The sequence below is a fragment of the Lactuca serriola genome, chromosome 2 (genome assembly GCF_051521515.1).
Source record: "Lactuca serriola cultivar US96UC23 chromosome 2, Lser_US96UC23_V15, whole genome shotgun sequence".
Lineage (NCBI taxonomy): Eukaryota > Viridiplantae > Streptophyta > Magnoliopsida > Asterales > Asteraceae > Lactuca > Lactuca serriola.
In genome coordinates, this window is record NC_136409.1 from 144,635,271 (window position 1) to 144,650,178 (window position 14,908).

The following is a 14,908-nucleotide window of genomic DNA, read 5'->3' on the forward strand; positions in this document are numbered from 1 at the left end:
AAGCCAATAATGGCCTTATTTTGTTTTTCAAATTAAGCCTAATACCCCAACTCCCAAGTCCAACATCAATGGCCCAAAATTTGTTAGGGGCTAATGAATGAAGAAGAACTAATGACAATATTTTAAGCCTATTCCAATATAAGAAATTTCAAACCATTGGGGGCACTCCCTCCCTCCTTTGTTACTGTTGTAACATCTCAAGTCGGAATCAAGAGTTCAAGGGGGTAAAGTGTAAATTAAGTCAGGGACTCGACGAGTAGGTCCTCTTACTCGCCGAGTCGGAGCGGGATTTTGTCACGGGTTAAGTAGTCAACTTGCCGAGTCGGCAGATGGACTCGACGAGTTGGTGCTGAGGGGAGAAAACCCTAATCTCGGGAGTTGTGCCCTATATAAAGCACATTATAGCCACCCTCAGCCTCTTTACTACCCATTTGAGTTCCAGAAACCCTAATTAGTGTGTGTGAGCCTCCATTGTTAAAGTTTGAGCTTGGAAGAAGATTTCAGGAGGGGAAAGTTAGAAGATCAAGAGGCTAGCATCGGGAGATCATTGTAGATTCAGAATCTACTCCTTATTGGGCACATTTCTGAGGTAACAAGTCGTTACCTTGAGTTTTCTCCTTCTAGATCCATTCTTGGTTGTTGTTTTGGGAATTTTAGCTTGATTGGAATCCATTTCGGGTTTAGAGGTTAGATCTGAAGTTGCAACTTCAGATCTAGGTTAATAGTGAGCCATGGAAGCTTAAAGCATCAACCATGGGGCTTGATTTAGGGTATCTTTGTCCCAAAACCTTCTTGTAGCTTAGTTGGAGCTTGTTGAGCCTTGCATGCACATAAAGTTGGAAACTTTACGTGTGAATCTGGCCCTAGGAGTCCAGATCTATGTATTGGAAGCAATGAAATGGCCTGAAATCGTCTGAATGAAGATGTCACGTTTGGACTCGGCGAGTCTGTTCTTGGACACGGCGAGTCTGGTCGTGGAACCCTAACCCTTTCTGGTTAAGCCTCGAATCGGTGAGTCGAGGGACGACTCGGTGAGTTAAGCAGGATGGGACTCTGAGATTGTTGGACTCGACGAGTCTTGGGTGACTCGGCGAGTTGAGTCGTATTATGGGAGTTTCTGAGTAAAGGAACTCGACGAGTCGACGGGTTGACTCGGCGAGTAGGGTCAACCTGGAAGGTTTACTTTGACTGAGGACTTTGACTTTGACCAAGGGTTGACCAGTTTGACTTCCAAGCGTATTTTGGTAATTATTGGTATTTATTGGATTTGGTTAATTGGTAGTGTTCAGTGGTGGAGTTCGTGTCGGTGGTCGGAGCAGCGTGATCTTATCTCTTCAGTTAGCTATAGCAGGTGAGTTATCCTCACTATATCGACAGGGTCTAAGGCACCAAGGCCGACCCTTTATCGGATGGGAATTCGGGTAGTTGTTTGTTATGTTATTGCTTTGCTATGTCTGCATCCTGCTAGTTAGGATGATATATGTTAGAGACCTGGTTAAGGTTGGTATCCTGGTATACATGATGATGCTATGTTAGTGACCAGTTAGGTCGGTATCCTGGTTAGGATGTTGCTATGTTATGTGATTTGCTAGATCGGTTGATTAGTTGTGAATTGCTATATCATTATATGTTTATGTGCACATGGTTGTTGGACTGGGGTTGGGTTGAGGCGGGTCCTGCTTTGTGCTGTAGGCCAACATACCCAGGGCGGACCGGTTAGACCGAAGGCTCGACGAGCGGTCTGGATAGGCTGAAGGCCCAAAGAGGGCGGACCAGACGTGCCGAGGCTCGGAGAGTGGACCAGATAGACTGAAGGCCCGATGCGGGCGGATCAGTCATACTATAGACTCAGAAAGTGGACCAGGTGGAATGAAGGCCCGGTGCGGGCAGACCAGTCATACTGTAGACTCGGAGAGAGAGTGGACCGGGTGGACTGAAGGCCTGGTGCAGGCGGACTAGTCACACTGTAGACTCGATATGCATGGCGGTTCTGTTTATGATATGATATGATATGTGTATGGTATTGTGGTTGGTATTTTTGGGGTAACTGAATAAGCTCTCGAGCTTACAGTTTCAGTGTATTGTTTCAGGTACTTCAGCAGATCGTGGCAAGGCGAAGGCATGATCGTACCGCTCCTCAGTTTTATGTCGATAATCTGGGATACTCTGATAATAAATGAATTGAAAACCTTTTTGTAATAACTTAATGAATATGAGTTGTTTTCGAAAAGTTTAAATTGGTTGTAAGTTTTTGGATGTTACAATTGCGTCCGCCCCTAAACACATAACAAATTGACACTAAGGTGCTATTTGTTTTTTTGAAGTCAAATTGTCTGCAGTCTGCGGACCACATCTGCAAGCCTCTACGATATAAGAAGTGTACCAAATGTCTGCAGTCTACAATAAAAAGACTTTTTGTTTTTAACGCCTGCAGCTGTTGAAATAAATTGATTTTTCAAACTTAATTTTATGTCATAAACATTAAAAATGCATTTTTAGCAAAAAAAAGAAAGAAAGAAAAAACTGCAAGATGGCCCATGTTTTTTTTGGTTTAGGTTAAAATGAGGTCCGAAGATCTTTGAAGATAAGATGTTTTTATTAATGAAGTTCATTAATAAAAACATCTTATGAAGTTTGTTTACGGTTATGAAGCAAATGGGATTTGGTGATATTTGGATCCGATGGATCGAGGGGTGCTTATCCTCCTCAAGAGTTTCCGTTATCATCAATGGCTCGGCTACTAAAGAATTTCATATTACTTGTGGTGTTCGTCATGGCGATCCTCTTTCGCCTTTTTTGTTCATTATTGCTATTGAAGGGTTAAGTGTGGTCATGAAATCAGCTTGTGATCTTTCCTTGTATCAAGGGGTGAAAATTCCAAATAAGGGTCCGTTGATTTCTCATTTGTTTTATGCCGAAGATGCGCTTTTTATTGGGCAATGGGGTAGATCTAAGGGTCAATGACCTAGAAAGGTAACCAACTTTGGTCTTTGTTCACATTTATGTAACCATATTTTTTTCGTTCATATTTAATCATTGAACTTGTTTGCCCTGTTCAAAATAAGGTAATATGGCTAGTAATTACGGTAATATTACCTTATTATGAACAGGTCAAACAAGTTTATTGGTCAAATGTGTACGAAAAAAAACATGGTTACTTAAATATGGACAAAAACCAAAGTTTCTTACCCGTTTTGGTAATACTGGAAGTTATTGTATTTGTGTGAGGTTTTGAATTGGTGTAACCTCTCTCCTACTCAGTTTCATTCGGTTAGAGAGCTCTTGGAGTACAATGCGGTCTAGGGTAATTGTCCCAAAAAACGAACAATCCTCTTGGCTATTCTTTATGGTTATCTTTGGTGCACTTGGAAGGTGAGAAATGATATTGTGTTCAACAACGTGAGAACTAATGTTCCCAAAGTGGCGGATAATATATGTTCGTTAGTTTTTAATTGAGTGAAACATAGAGGAAAGAAAAGGAGTGTAAATTGGTGGATTGGATGTGTTATCCTTTTAATGTTTTGTAAAACTTGTATTTTGTTGTTTGCTTGCCCTGTCTTGTTTCTTCTTGGGCTAGAATGTTTAATATATTTTCCGCCGGTTTCAAAAAAACAAAAACAACCCTTAGCGATTTTCATAAAAGAGCTCGCTAAATACATGAATTTTCATGAATTTTCATAAAAGATGTTTGATGAATATATTGTCAAAATTTTCATAAAAGGCTGTTGTTGAATATGTTTTTTTTTTAATTTTTATTTTATTTTATTATTTTTTTTAATACAGACGAAGACAGGATCTATATGTTGATAAATGATCTTCGGTTTTTCATATTTTAAATTCTTCTCTTTCGCTAATTTAGGGATTGAAGGTCCTAAGTCTACTAAACCGAAACTAAATAATAATGCGATGTTTGAGGAATTTAATGACTATTTATAATATGGATATTGATAAGAAAAACTTGAGTCACAAAGGAATCTAACATCTAACAATAATGAATATAAAAGTTGGGTTTATTTTGAAAAAAAAAAATCTAAAACAAACATAAGATAAAATATAGGGTTATTTTAGAAATAAATCCAATTTATGCATCGGTAACCCGGCTCCATTAATAAACTAACATTGAATATGTTGAGTTAGGTTTATTTTAACAAAAAAAAAATGTAAGCCTTTTATTGAATAAATTTACTGGTAAATAAAAGTCTCAACTCATTAGCATAACATGATACCAACGTAATTGGATTCCAATAGTAAAACCTTCATTACTTTAATACCATTGCATTGCTCATTCTTTATACCAACATAAATTTAGATTTGTGTCATGTGACCTTATCTTTTAATAAAATGAGTTATTTTAACTAAACTAAGCTTTCCTTATCTTGAACTTGATGGAGGTGGAGGCACATTGGACTTGGTCATAATTATCCATGCAACAAGCCCAATAGCAAGAATTACGCCCCCAAGTAACTCACACTTTAAATCATAAGTGCCCTACAACACACAACACACAATAGTCACATTTATATATAATGGTCAAAACTTAGGGAAATAAAATAATGTGCAATAATTAAGCAAAATCATACACATAGAAGTATATAATGAAAAGAATAAATAAAGAAATTATTATCATAATAACCTTAACACTTGAAGAAGAGGCACCAGACTCTCTAGCCAATATCTGATCAACTAGACCAACTTCACCTTGCATGTTCCTCATCTTGTGCATCTCAGGTGCATGCTGCATGATTGATTTTTTTTTTTGTTGTTTTTAAGTTAAAAGTAAATTTGAATTACTTAATGAACCAAATATGGGATGATCACAAAATTGACAAACTTTTAAAAACAAAATAACCATTTGAGTCAATCAATTGCAAAATTCCAATAAATTGAAAACAATCATATTTCACAAACATATTGCAAAGATGTTCACATTTCGAAAAAAAAAAGATAAAAAAAAAAGAAAGAAAGAAACTGCAAACTAACATCATATGAAAAAAAATATGTTTTTTATTCATTCTTTTAAGGTTCTTAGGTGGTCATTTTGGTAAAAGGTCAAAAGGTGGTTAAACTAAAACAAACCAGGAGTGATTAATTTATGTGATTATGATTCACTTCAAATATTTTGTGAAAGTAAATTTAAATTACATAATATTGTGGAATTAGTAAAAACAGAATAATTAACCTAGAGCAATTAATTGATAAAGAGAAACAAGTGAAGAAATTTAGATGAATGAATTACCTGAGCACATATTTTCAAAGAGTAGCGATAATCTTCATTCCGTGGAGACTAAGACAACAATACATTTCAACAGAAAACATCAACACTTGGATTTAATGCTTAGAGAACATAAATAAATAAATAAATAAATAAATAATTTTATGTACAAGAAAAGGGATGAAGTAATTAATTAATACCAGTTCTACAGCCTTTATGAAATATGGAAATGCCACGTCATACTCAATTTTCGCCTCATCATGATCAGGGTTTAGAAACGCATTAAACTTGTGAACTTCCCCTAAGTACCACACAGCCTTATCATTTGTAGGATCGATAGTCAACGCCTTATGAAGTTTTGACATAGCCTCTAAACATTGTTTATTCATTCAGTCAAAATTATTTTATAAACATGAAAAAAAGAATTAATGTATTAACACTAGCTGCTAACTTCATATATAATCGGGAGGGAGAGAAGCGTACATCTGTGTCAAGGGGCTTCTTGGAGAATTTTTTTGCAGCGGCTAAACGAGTGTCTTTTCCTCTCAGATTCCCTTTCAACAAAAGGATCCATCACATCTGATGGATCACTTTTTTTGTCTGTAAATATCAGCTAGGGTTTATGAACTTGCAGCGCTGCACGTAAAGGAGGGTTAACGGCATAAGTTCACTCTACCACCGTCAGCTTTTCATTTTGGCTTTATTTGGTCCTTGGGTTTATTTTTCAATATTTATTTATACACCCCCAAAATAACAATTGATCCACTAAAAGGGCCAAAGACTATATTTCTTACCGGTTTGTATACAATAGTGACGGATCTGGAGCAAAATATAATTGGAGTCCATCTTATATAAAAAATTAGACAAAAATTTGAAAGCAGAAAATAAAATCTAAAAATTTGATTTTTTTGGGGGTTTTTCTATTAAAATATTACAAAAAAAATGATTTTTTAGCAAAAATGGGGGCCAAAAGAGATAACTTCAGCAAAAGATGAATTTTTTTAGGATAATGGTTAGGATCCACTTTCAAGTGAGGTCCATGGACCCCCATAACACTGATCCACCACTAGTATCAATGGTGTCGCTTATTATAATCCACGTAAGCCTCAAATTATCAACTAAGCACCGGTGACAACACCTTTTTCTTTGTTCCTTTATTTTTCATAAAAAATATCCAAGATCCTTAATTCACCGCACGACTCTATCCTCGTCTTTAATACGAAATTCATGGACAAATAATGACCTTCATCTGTGAGTTAACCAGCTTGTGGAGCAACCTAAATGTTTCTTCCCTCATAGTGCAAAGTAAAGAATATCATGGAGCATGATTTGGAGGTCCTGAAGCTGAAATCTAAAGTGTAAAAATTAAGGACAAAGATGAAATGGGTTGACTTGGTTGTCTTTGTCTGTATTTTGTGTGTCATTGTTTTCTTCGTTTGGATGTGAGATGGGTATCGGCGGATGAATTATACAGCTTTGGATATGGTTAAGGTTATGTGAATATTCGTTCTTTAGTAGTGTGTTGGTATAATTAGTAAGCAAAATGTATGTTGGGATACTTTTGTTGTGGCTGATAATTTAGCTTTTCTATAATGACTAACAAACATCGGTATATAACGCAAGATATCAACAACAAGATTCATGTTTTGGTGTATTCAATGTCTTAAATGCTTTTTGGTATTTTGTGTTTCTCATAATAATGTCATACAATATGGTCCATAATGGCAATAGTATATTCTTGTACTTAAACGAGGCAAAAGTTATTAAAACCTAGTATATTATAGAAATGTTTGTTGGATTTATATTTTCAATAATCATCATCGAATAATATCGCTATTAACATCTGATCTTATAGGATCACACTTTTATCAACTTGTCACATATTACATATTTATTAAGTATTTGATTAGTAATAAATAATTCAACTCTTGTATTTAATTAGCGAATAATTAATATTTTATGAAAATGATAGTTATCAAATGGGCTCCTCCCCCTTTTGGTATTTTGAAGTTGAACACAGATGGTTCTTCAAGGAATGGCATGGCAGCAGGTGGTGACATTATTAGGGACTATAAGGGCAAGAGAGTATAAATTAGTTATAATCATATTGTATGATTTAATAAGTCATATACAAGTTTTTAGACACTTAGGATTCCACTAGACTTTACAAGATACATTAGTTTATTAAAGTAATATGTTGAAGACTTCACCCTCTCCTTTATCTCTCCTCATGGTCGTAAGTTTTTAAGGGATGGGAGGTTGCTTGCCAACCTCCCTCTTACACACTTCATGCCTCTTAATGACCATCACTTTGCATTAAATGGAATTATGAGCTTTAGATCTTAGATGGTGTGTATGTAAGAGAATGTAACACTTAGTTTTTTAGCTAGTTTCTGTCTTCCCTCTTGAAATTCGTAGCCTATATCCCTATTCCTCTCTTGCTCTCTTTTGAAGCTAGTTAAGAGTATTGACGGTTTAGAAATACTTCTCCTTTTGTACTTAATTGTATTAAGTACTTGAAGTCTAAAGCAGCTCAAGATACATGAAGAGAACTAGCACCTTCATGACTTACTCATATTGGTGGATACTTATAGAGAAGATCAAACTATCTTTTCCATCTTCATCAACTCCTAAATCCGAACAGGATCAATGGCTCCAAAGTTGTCATTCTAAAATACCCTATGATTGTTTTAATATCATTATAACCTATGTAGTTAGAACCTTGATGGTTTTTTTTAAATGGTAAAAAACAATTATTTTTATTATGTTTCCGTTTCCGTGCATAAGAAAATGTATCATTTTAGTTATCAAAACCTATCAATGTCAATACAAAGACTAATATGTATTGATATGAGGAGCATGTGAAACATGTTTCGGAGGTTCTAAAGCTGAAATTGGAAGTGTAGAAATTAAGGACAATGTTAAAATGGGTTGATTTATTTGTCTTTGTCCTTGTGTGTGTTTTACGTGTCATTGGCTTCTAGATTTGGGTTTGAGGTGACATAGGGGATAAACTATACAACTTTGGTTATGGTTAAGGTTATGTAGTTGTTGATATAAGTAGTAAGAGGAATGTATGTTGCAATCTTTTTAGTGTGGTTGGTGATTTAGCCTTTTTGTAATGTTAATAAGTAAGCAAAGGTTATAAAACTACATTATTTGATATAAATATTAACATAAAGTAAATCTAGGGCAAGCAAAATTAATGTGATGTCAATGATAGTTCAAATTGTTTGGGAAGTTAACTTCTTTAATCAAACAATGACATGATCTTATTCAACAAACTCAATTACCCATTTTCATAATCGACAAGCTCTTTTTAACTAAACAATGGATTAGCAAATAATATTGTCAAATTGAACTAATTCTCATCTATTTAAGGAATCTGATGATTCATCCTATTTTTTGTGTTTATTACTTATGAATCATCTTTTTAAATTTCCCGGTAGATTGTTTCATCTATATATTTTTTTCAATTAGATCTTTTTAAATATGCTTACCTATAGATGGTTTCATGAATATTCACATATATAGCATTTTTGTATTTTTTTATACGGTTTGAATAAGTTGATTGATTCTATTTATGCATGAATATTGTTTTGAATTTGCAAATTAGTTTTTTTTATAACTTAGAGATAAAATATTGATAAAAGGTAATTAAGAAAAAACTCTTTTAAGATAAAAAAAAATCAGTTAATTTTAATTTTAATTTACTTTAGCAGCCTACAAACTTTAAAAATCAAACAATTTTCTTTTTGCAAGATCAAGACGTTTGGTATACTTATTCTTCTACATATGTTTGCAAATGTGGTCCATAGATTACAAAACTTTTACCTTTTAAAAAACAAACAACACTTTGGTGCATCCAAAATCTTTAATGATTATTGGTAGTTTGTGTTTGATATAATAATGTTGTCAAATGTGATCAATAATGGCAATGGCAGATTTGTGTACTTAACAGAGTCAAAATGACAAAAAAAAACTATATCAAAACCGATATATATATATATATATATATATATATATATATATATATATATATATATTAAAGAAATGTTAACATATATCCCATATGTATTGAAATGAGGAACATGTAAAGCATGATTTGGAGGTTTTGAAGCTGAAATTAGAAGTTAAGAGTTTAAGCACAAAGTTGAAATGGACTGAGTTGGTTGTCTTTGTCCTTATATGCATTTTGTATGTCATTAATTTCTAGGTTTGGATGTCAGGTGGTACATGAGATGAATTGTATAACTTTGGTTATAGTTAAGGTTATGTAGTGTGTCCGTATAAGTAGTAAGCGAAATGTGTGTTGGAATCCTTTTTGGTATGGTTGGTAATTTAGCCTTTTTGTAATGATCAACAAATATCAATATATAATGGAAATGATTAACAACAAGATTCCCTTTGGTGTATTTAATGTCTTTAATGTTTTTTGGTAATATGATACTGTTAGGTGTCATGATTGGTTAGGGTAATGCTAGTAATGGTTGTAGATGGTTAAGTTTGATAGCCTGAGAGCTCTTGGTCTAAAGCCTTATTGCATGGTTCTTGTTTGATTTGTTGCTTTCGGGCGTACTATCTGTTCGACTGTCTATCTGATTTCTGACCACATATGACTTTATGAATTGTATGAAAGACCAAAATCTAGCCCCTGACAATTGTATGAAAGACTAGGATATGACCCCCATGACAATTATATGTAAGACTAGGATTTAGTACTTGGCATTACAAGGAAAGACCATGATTTGGCTCATGGCAGGAAGTGATTATAAGACTATGATTTGGCCCATATTATTCACTTAGGGTTGGGATAGAGTCGTTATTTTATGTATAAATGTTATGTATGTTATATACATGTTGATAGGAGAGTTGGTAGGTCGGAGTTAGAGCTGATGACTTTATGTTGATGCATTGTATATATGATGTAATATATGGTATACTGAGAAGCTCACTAAGCCTTAATAATTATAACAAGAGTAAAAAATTTTTTAACTCGGATAGACCCCAACATATGTTTTTGTTACGTGGTTGGTCCCTGTCCGAAGTATAAAGACTATTTTGCCCTTATTAATATATTTTTCTAATTTATTTATTATCTTCTAAATAATTTTATTATTTAAAAATAACAATAAGCCCACTAATTATCCCACTCCATCAAAACAATTTTTTTGGAATGGCAAATTTATTCTACTCCTAAACTATTCTCCTAAATCCACCTATGTCCGTAACATGACTTGAACCCTCTAACTTTAAGGAGGGAGGGCAACACCATATACTGCTGAACCATCAAAACAATTGATGTCAGCTATTACCATCTCCGACAACAACGGTACTTCAACTCTAGCAAACCATCGCTAATATACGCCCGATTACCACCACTTTCTCATGTTTTTTACCATTACAACCTCTGAAATCAAGTTTACCTTCGTATCTCCCTATCAGTTACGAACTAGAGCTTCTATCTTTCTCAATTTCACTGATTTTGAATCTACAAATCCCAACGATTGCGGAGGCTTTGAGCCTTCATATACATAGAATCAGAAGCCAACATATAGCAATCAGACCAGAAATTTAAACTAGAAAATCAAACACAAATATTCATATCCGGTACAAACGAGATGAGAAAGAGAAAAAGAGAATCTACAATCACAAACACATACCATTTGTCAAAATGTTTTATCGATTTCATGCCAAAATCAGAATTCAAAGCCACCAAAAAATCTAGAAAAGAGTAATGATGGTGATTAGATAGACGACATTATTATTTTTAGATTTGTGTTGATGATTTGCATTCTTGATTCGTATGTAAGAGCATCAGTGACAGTAGTGTTAGCTCTTGCAGATGGCAACACAAATGGGTGAGAGAGACGAAGGCTCATAACTGCGATGGTAGTAGTGTTATCATTGATAGATCTAACCGGCTAATTGTTTGCTCAAGTCTAATGATAATAACACAAGCCTTAGGTCATCGACACTTTTGGATCTCCAGTAGTGTATAGGTTTCCAACGTAGGTCTCCGTTGGAGCCCTAAATAGTTATGGATGGAAACAAGAGTAATAACGGTATAGAGGTTTCCGTTGGAACCCTAAACAACTCTACAGATGGAAATATGGGTTTATTTTGTATTCTGCAAATGGACTTTAGAGAGGATAGAGGGAGACGAACGAGTTTAAGAGGGTGGCGGTCAATTGCATGATGATGAAGATAAACGGAAGGGACGGGGAATATTATTAATAGTTTTTTTAATTTTATAAATAATTTGTAAATAATAAATCAATTAAGAAAAGTTAATAGTTGCATAATAGTCTTTTTAGGTCAAATAGCGACCAAAAGTGCAACAAAATGATGTAAAATGAACCATCCAAGTTAAGAAAAAAAGTTAAGGACCAAACATGCATGCAGAGTACCCCAAACCATACGGATCATTCGTGTAATTTACACTTATAACCATCTAAATTTGTTTCCTTGGTGAATTCCCTTGTGCATATGTTTAGTGTTTGTTTGACAATCCTTTGACTCTTCCTCGTTCTACTGAATTTGTGTTGTTTGAGGAATCGCAATCTGTATTTCTTTTTGCACCTCAACCGTCACTACTTGCTTGTTGAACCTCTGCTTACAGACCTCCTTGTACAGTTGTACAACAACCTCTATTGCAACATACACTCAAACATGTTATATGTTAGAGTTCAAATACTATAAAAACTTTAGAATAGAACGCATAATACTTTCTTAGTCTTTTGTTTCTTAGACTCCTTACTTAAAGTTTCGTTGGTTTGTCCACCAACTTACATGCAACCTTGTTGTGACCATCTTCCTTGCATATGTTACATGCTATTTTTCTTCCTATCTTTTGAAGCTTTACGATTACAAATTCTCTCTGATGAATCCCTCTTTCTTTTAACACTTGGTCTTCCGAACATCCATATATTAATGGGAGGTAATAGAAGATATAAGTTGTTTTTGGCTACATGTTTCTCCTATTCATACCAACAATCTTATAGTTATAAGTTAGTAGAAATAAAATATTTTTCCTTGTTTTCAACACATACCACAATCCATATCATTGAATGTGTGTTGAGTTCAAAAAGCTTATTGTCATATTAGGTTGGAGGGCGTGAAGTGTGGTAAGAATGAGGTGGAGCATATGTGACACATTTTACCATGGTAAACACCCTGCCTAGTTCATGGTAGAAACCGCATGGCAAGAAAAACGGCAAGAACTTGTTGTGCTCTTCTCTCAGTTACTCTTCTACCCTCTCTCTATCTCTCTCTTCATTCTCTTCCCTATCTCTATCTCTTTCTTCATGGAAAAGACTATACCATTCCATGTGAATGGTGTTTTCGGTGTCAAGATGAGGTGGAATGTCTACACACATAGTAATGAATGTGTGTTTATTCTTTTACGGATCTATTTCATAAAATAAAGTCATGATTTATTTATTTACTTATATTGCTGAGTATTAGGTTGATTATGTTTCTAATTAATCCATATTTCATCATAAAACGTATATAAATCGTTATATGATATTAGTTTGAATATGTTTCTTTTAATATTTCATCATGAATTTTCTCAATGCAATACGTTGATATTAATCACATTGATGGGCTATGCAACTAATTAATACATTATTCATCATTGAATACACAATTCAAAGAATTTTCTTACATAAATCCTACTATATTAGATTCGTATTTTTTCAAATAAAAGAAGAGAGTTTTGATTTTCTTGGGTTAATGAGAGTATAATGGTTTTAATATACAAAAAAGAAATTGGCTTTTTTTAAGCATCCCCCCAAATGAAAATGTAAAAGATGAAAAGAATAACAATATGGATATCAAATCGAACTAATAAATAAAGTATTGATTTTTGTCCATGTAAAATGAATAACAATCTCATTAAGCATGAATTATAGGGCAACTCCATAACAGATGCTATTAACATCAATGAATCATGCCGATTCGATTTCTTGAATAGAATGTTTGATCATAACCAATTCTAATCTGACCACAATTTGTGTGTTTGTATCATTTAGTTTTTGCAAATCCTACCAACCCAACAATGGATGCAGCAAGAATAACCCATCTACATATCTGATACATCAAAGCCTTCTGCAAAGTCCTACTCTTCCGTGACTTCAAACCCTGCAATAACTGCACACAATTTGATTTATTAACCAACACATTTAACAACTTCATCAACAAGCAAGTAAAAAAATGACTTTTTTGCTCTCAGATTATTCATTTGTAGATAGGAGAGGGTGGATACACTGGCATAGGAAGATGTTGAAGCTCCTGATGCCATAGCCTGTTGATGCGATTCAATTGCCTGAAAGAAATCACAGTAGTTTTCAGCTGCTTATAAAGCATTAAAAAAATCAAATAATTCATCATTCAGCAACAATGTACCTTCGCAGCCTCTTCAAATGATTCCTGATAAAGATCATTACATGGATCCTGCAACAGCCAATCAATAATCGATTATAGTAAAGTTCATTAGATAAACTGATTTACAAAAAATCAATTGTAGACGTGAAACCTGCCACATCAATTGCCTTCTGGAAGTAAAAGAGATCTTTAGCTGAATCTTGATCAGGAGTCATAATGGCAAGAGAAGTAAGAGCACTACCCATGCACCACAATGCCTCATGTTTCCTAGAGTCGATGAACAAATAACAATGCATCATACAGTTCCGATATAGCTACTGTCGAATGAAATTTAATCAAAGAAATCAAAACCTAGCAAATACATTAGATTAAATCCAAAAGAATTACATCAATGAGAATAGATCGAAGCATTCACGGCTTACCTTTAACCATAGTGTTCGATTCCTCATTTCCTCTACACTCTTGAATGTAGACAGTTTAAGCAAAGCCTTTCCCCGTTTGATTAGATTCTATGACCAATCGACGAACAATGAAATACACGAATCAGATGACGTCATGGAACACGTAACGATAAGAACAAGAATGCACAGAAACACGAAGATACGTTTAACAAGTGGTGCGCGAAATCCTAACCTCGTTATCCAGAGGGTTTTCGATATAGGTGTTTCTGACAGTCTGGAGAAGGTCATCCAAGTTCGGTTGCGCCTCCTTCGTTGCCGTTGTGCCTCTGTCGTTGCCGTTTGCACTTCCATCGTTGCCGTCTGCTTCGGGGGACTACTGAAATTCGAGAGTCGGATACGTGATGTTTTTGAATTTTTCTGCGGTAAATATTGGAGTAATGGAGTTATAGTTATACCGCATAGCCACTTAGGTCCTACAAAAATTTTATTTCATACGAAAACTACCCTTATCCCCGCCAACAAATAATCACGAACTATGATTACATGTTTTCAAGTTTTAGCTCCATGTTTTCTCCAGAAAATAATAATTAAAGTGGCCGAATACGGGCGGTGTTCACTCTGACACGGCACATGTCTCCATCACGAAGTTTTGTTTGAGTTTTGTAATTTTTGAAGACCAAAGACCTAGAAACCAAACATAAGTTGTGTCCCAACTAGGGGTGTAAGTGAGCCGACTCGTTAAAAGATCGACTCGATATCGAATTAAACAAGCATGAGCTCGAGCTTCCTCAAAATTAAACGAGCCGAGCTTGAGCTTGGACAAGCTAGGGCTCGACTCAAATCGTTTACACCCCTAGTCCCAAGCCCAAGGATTGTTTTCTGGTTTATCTGATTTTCAAAGACTTAT

The 14,908-nt window shown here is 34.6% G+C and overlaps 2 protein-coding genes across 2 annotated transcripts; both read right to left on the reverse strand.

Moving 5' to 3' along the window:
• Positions 1-4,371: 4,371 nt before the first annotated feature.
• Positions 4,372-5,577, reverse strand: LOC145089629 (mitochondrial import receptor subunit TOM20-like). The gene is made up of 4 exons (XM_079028044.1): positions 5,413-5,577; positions 5,237-5,284; positions 4,634-4,735; positions 4,372-4,488 (listed from the first exon to the last, which is right to left on the reverse strand). Exons 1-4 carry the CDS (start codon positions 5,575-5,577, stop codon positions 4,372-4,374), a joined length of 432 nt encoding a protein of 143 aa, XP_078884170.1.
• Positions 5,578-13,240: 7,663 nt separating this feature from the next.
• Positions 13,241-13,845, reverse strand: LOC145089630 (mitochondrial import receptor subunit TOM20-like). The gene is made up of 4 exons (XM_079028045.1): positions 13,768-13,845; positions 13,622-13,669; positions 13,482-13,541; positions 13,241-13,366 (listed from the first exon to the last, which is right to left on the reverse strand). The coding sequence occupies exons 1-4, from the start codon at positions 13,843-13,845 to the stop codon at positions 13,241-13,243; spliced, it is 312 nt and encodes a 103-aa protein (XP_078884171.1).
• Positions 13,846-14,908: the final 1,063 nt, after the last annotated feature.

Excerpts from the sequence above, each read along its gene's own strand:
- LOC145089629 (XM_079028044.1), bottom strand. The coding sequence starts at position 5,577 with ATGTCAAAACTTCATAAGGCGTTGACTATCGATCCTACAAATGATAAG. Across the intron at positions 5,285-5,412 it reads TCATAAAGGCTGTAGAACTG|TCTCCACGGAATGAAGATTA; the intron begins GTATTAATTAAT and ends TTGTTGTCTTAG. Across the intron at positions 4,489-4,633 it reads CCTCTTCTTCAAGTGTTAAG|GGCACTTATGATTTAAAGTG; the intron begins GTTATTATGATA and ends TGTGTGTTGTAG.
- LOC145089630 (XM_079028045.1), bottom strand. The coding sequence starts at position 13,845 with ATGGGTAGTGCTCTTACTTCTCTTGCCATTATGACTCCTGATCAAGAT. Across the intron at positions 13,670-13,767 it reads ATCTCTTTTACTTCCAGAAG|GATCCATGTAATGATCTTTA; the intron begins GCAATTGATGTG and ends TGGCTGTTGCAG. Across the intron at positions 13,542-13,621 it reads CATTTGAAGAGGCTGCGAAG|GCAATTGAATCGCATCAACA; the intron begins GTACATTGTTGC and ends GATTTCTTTCAG.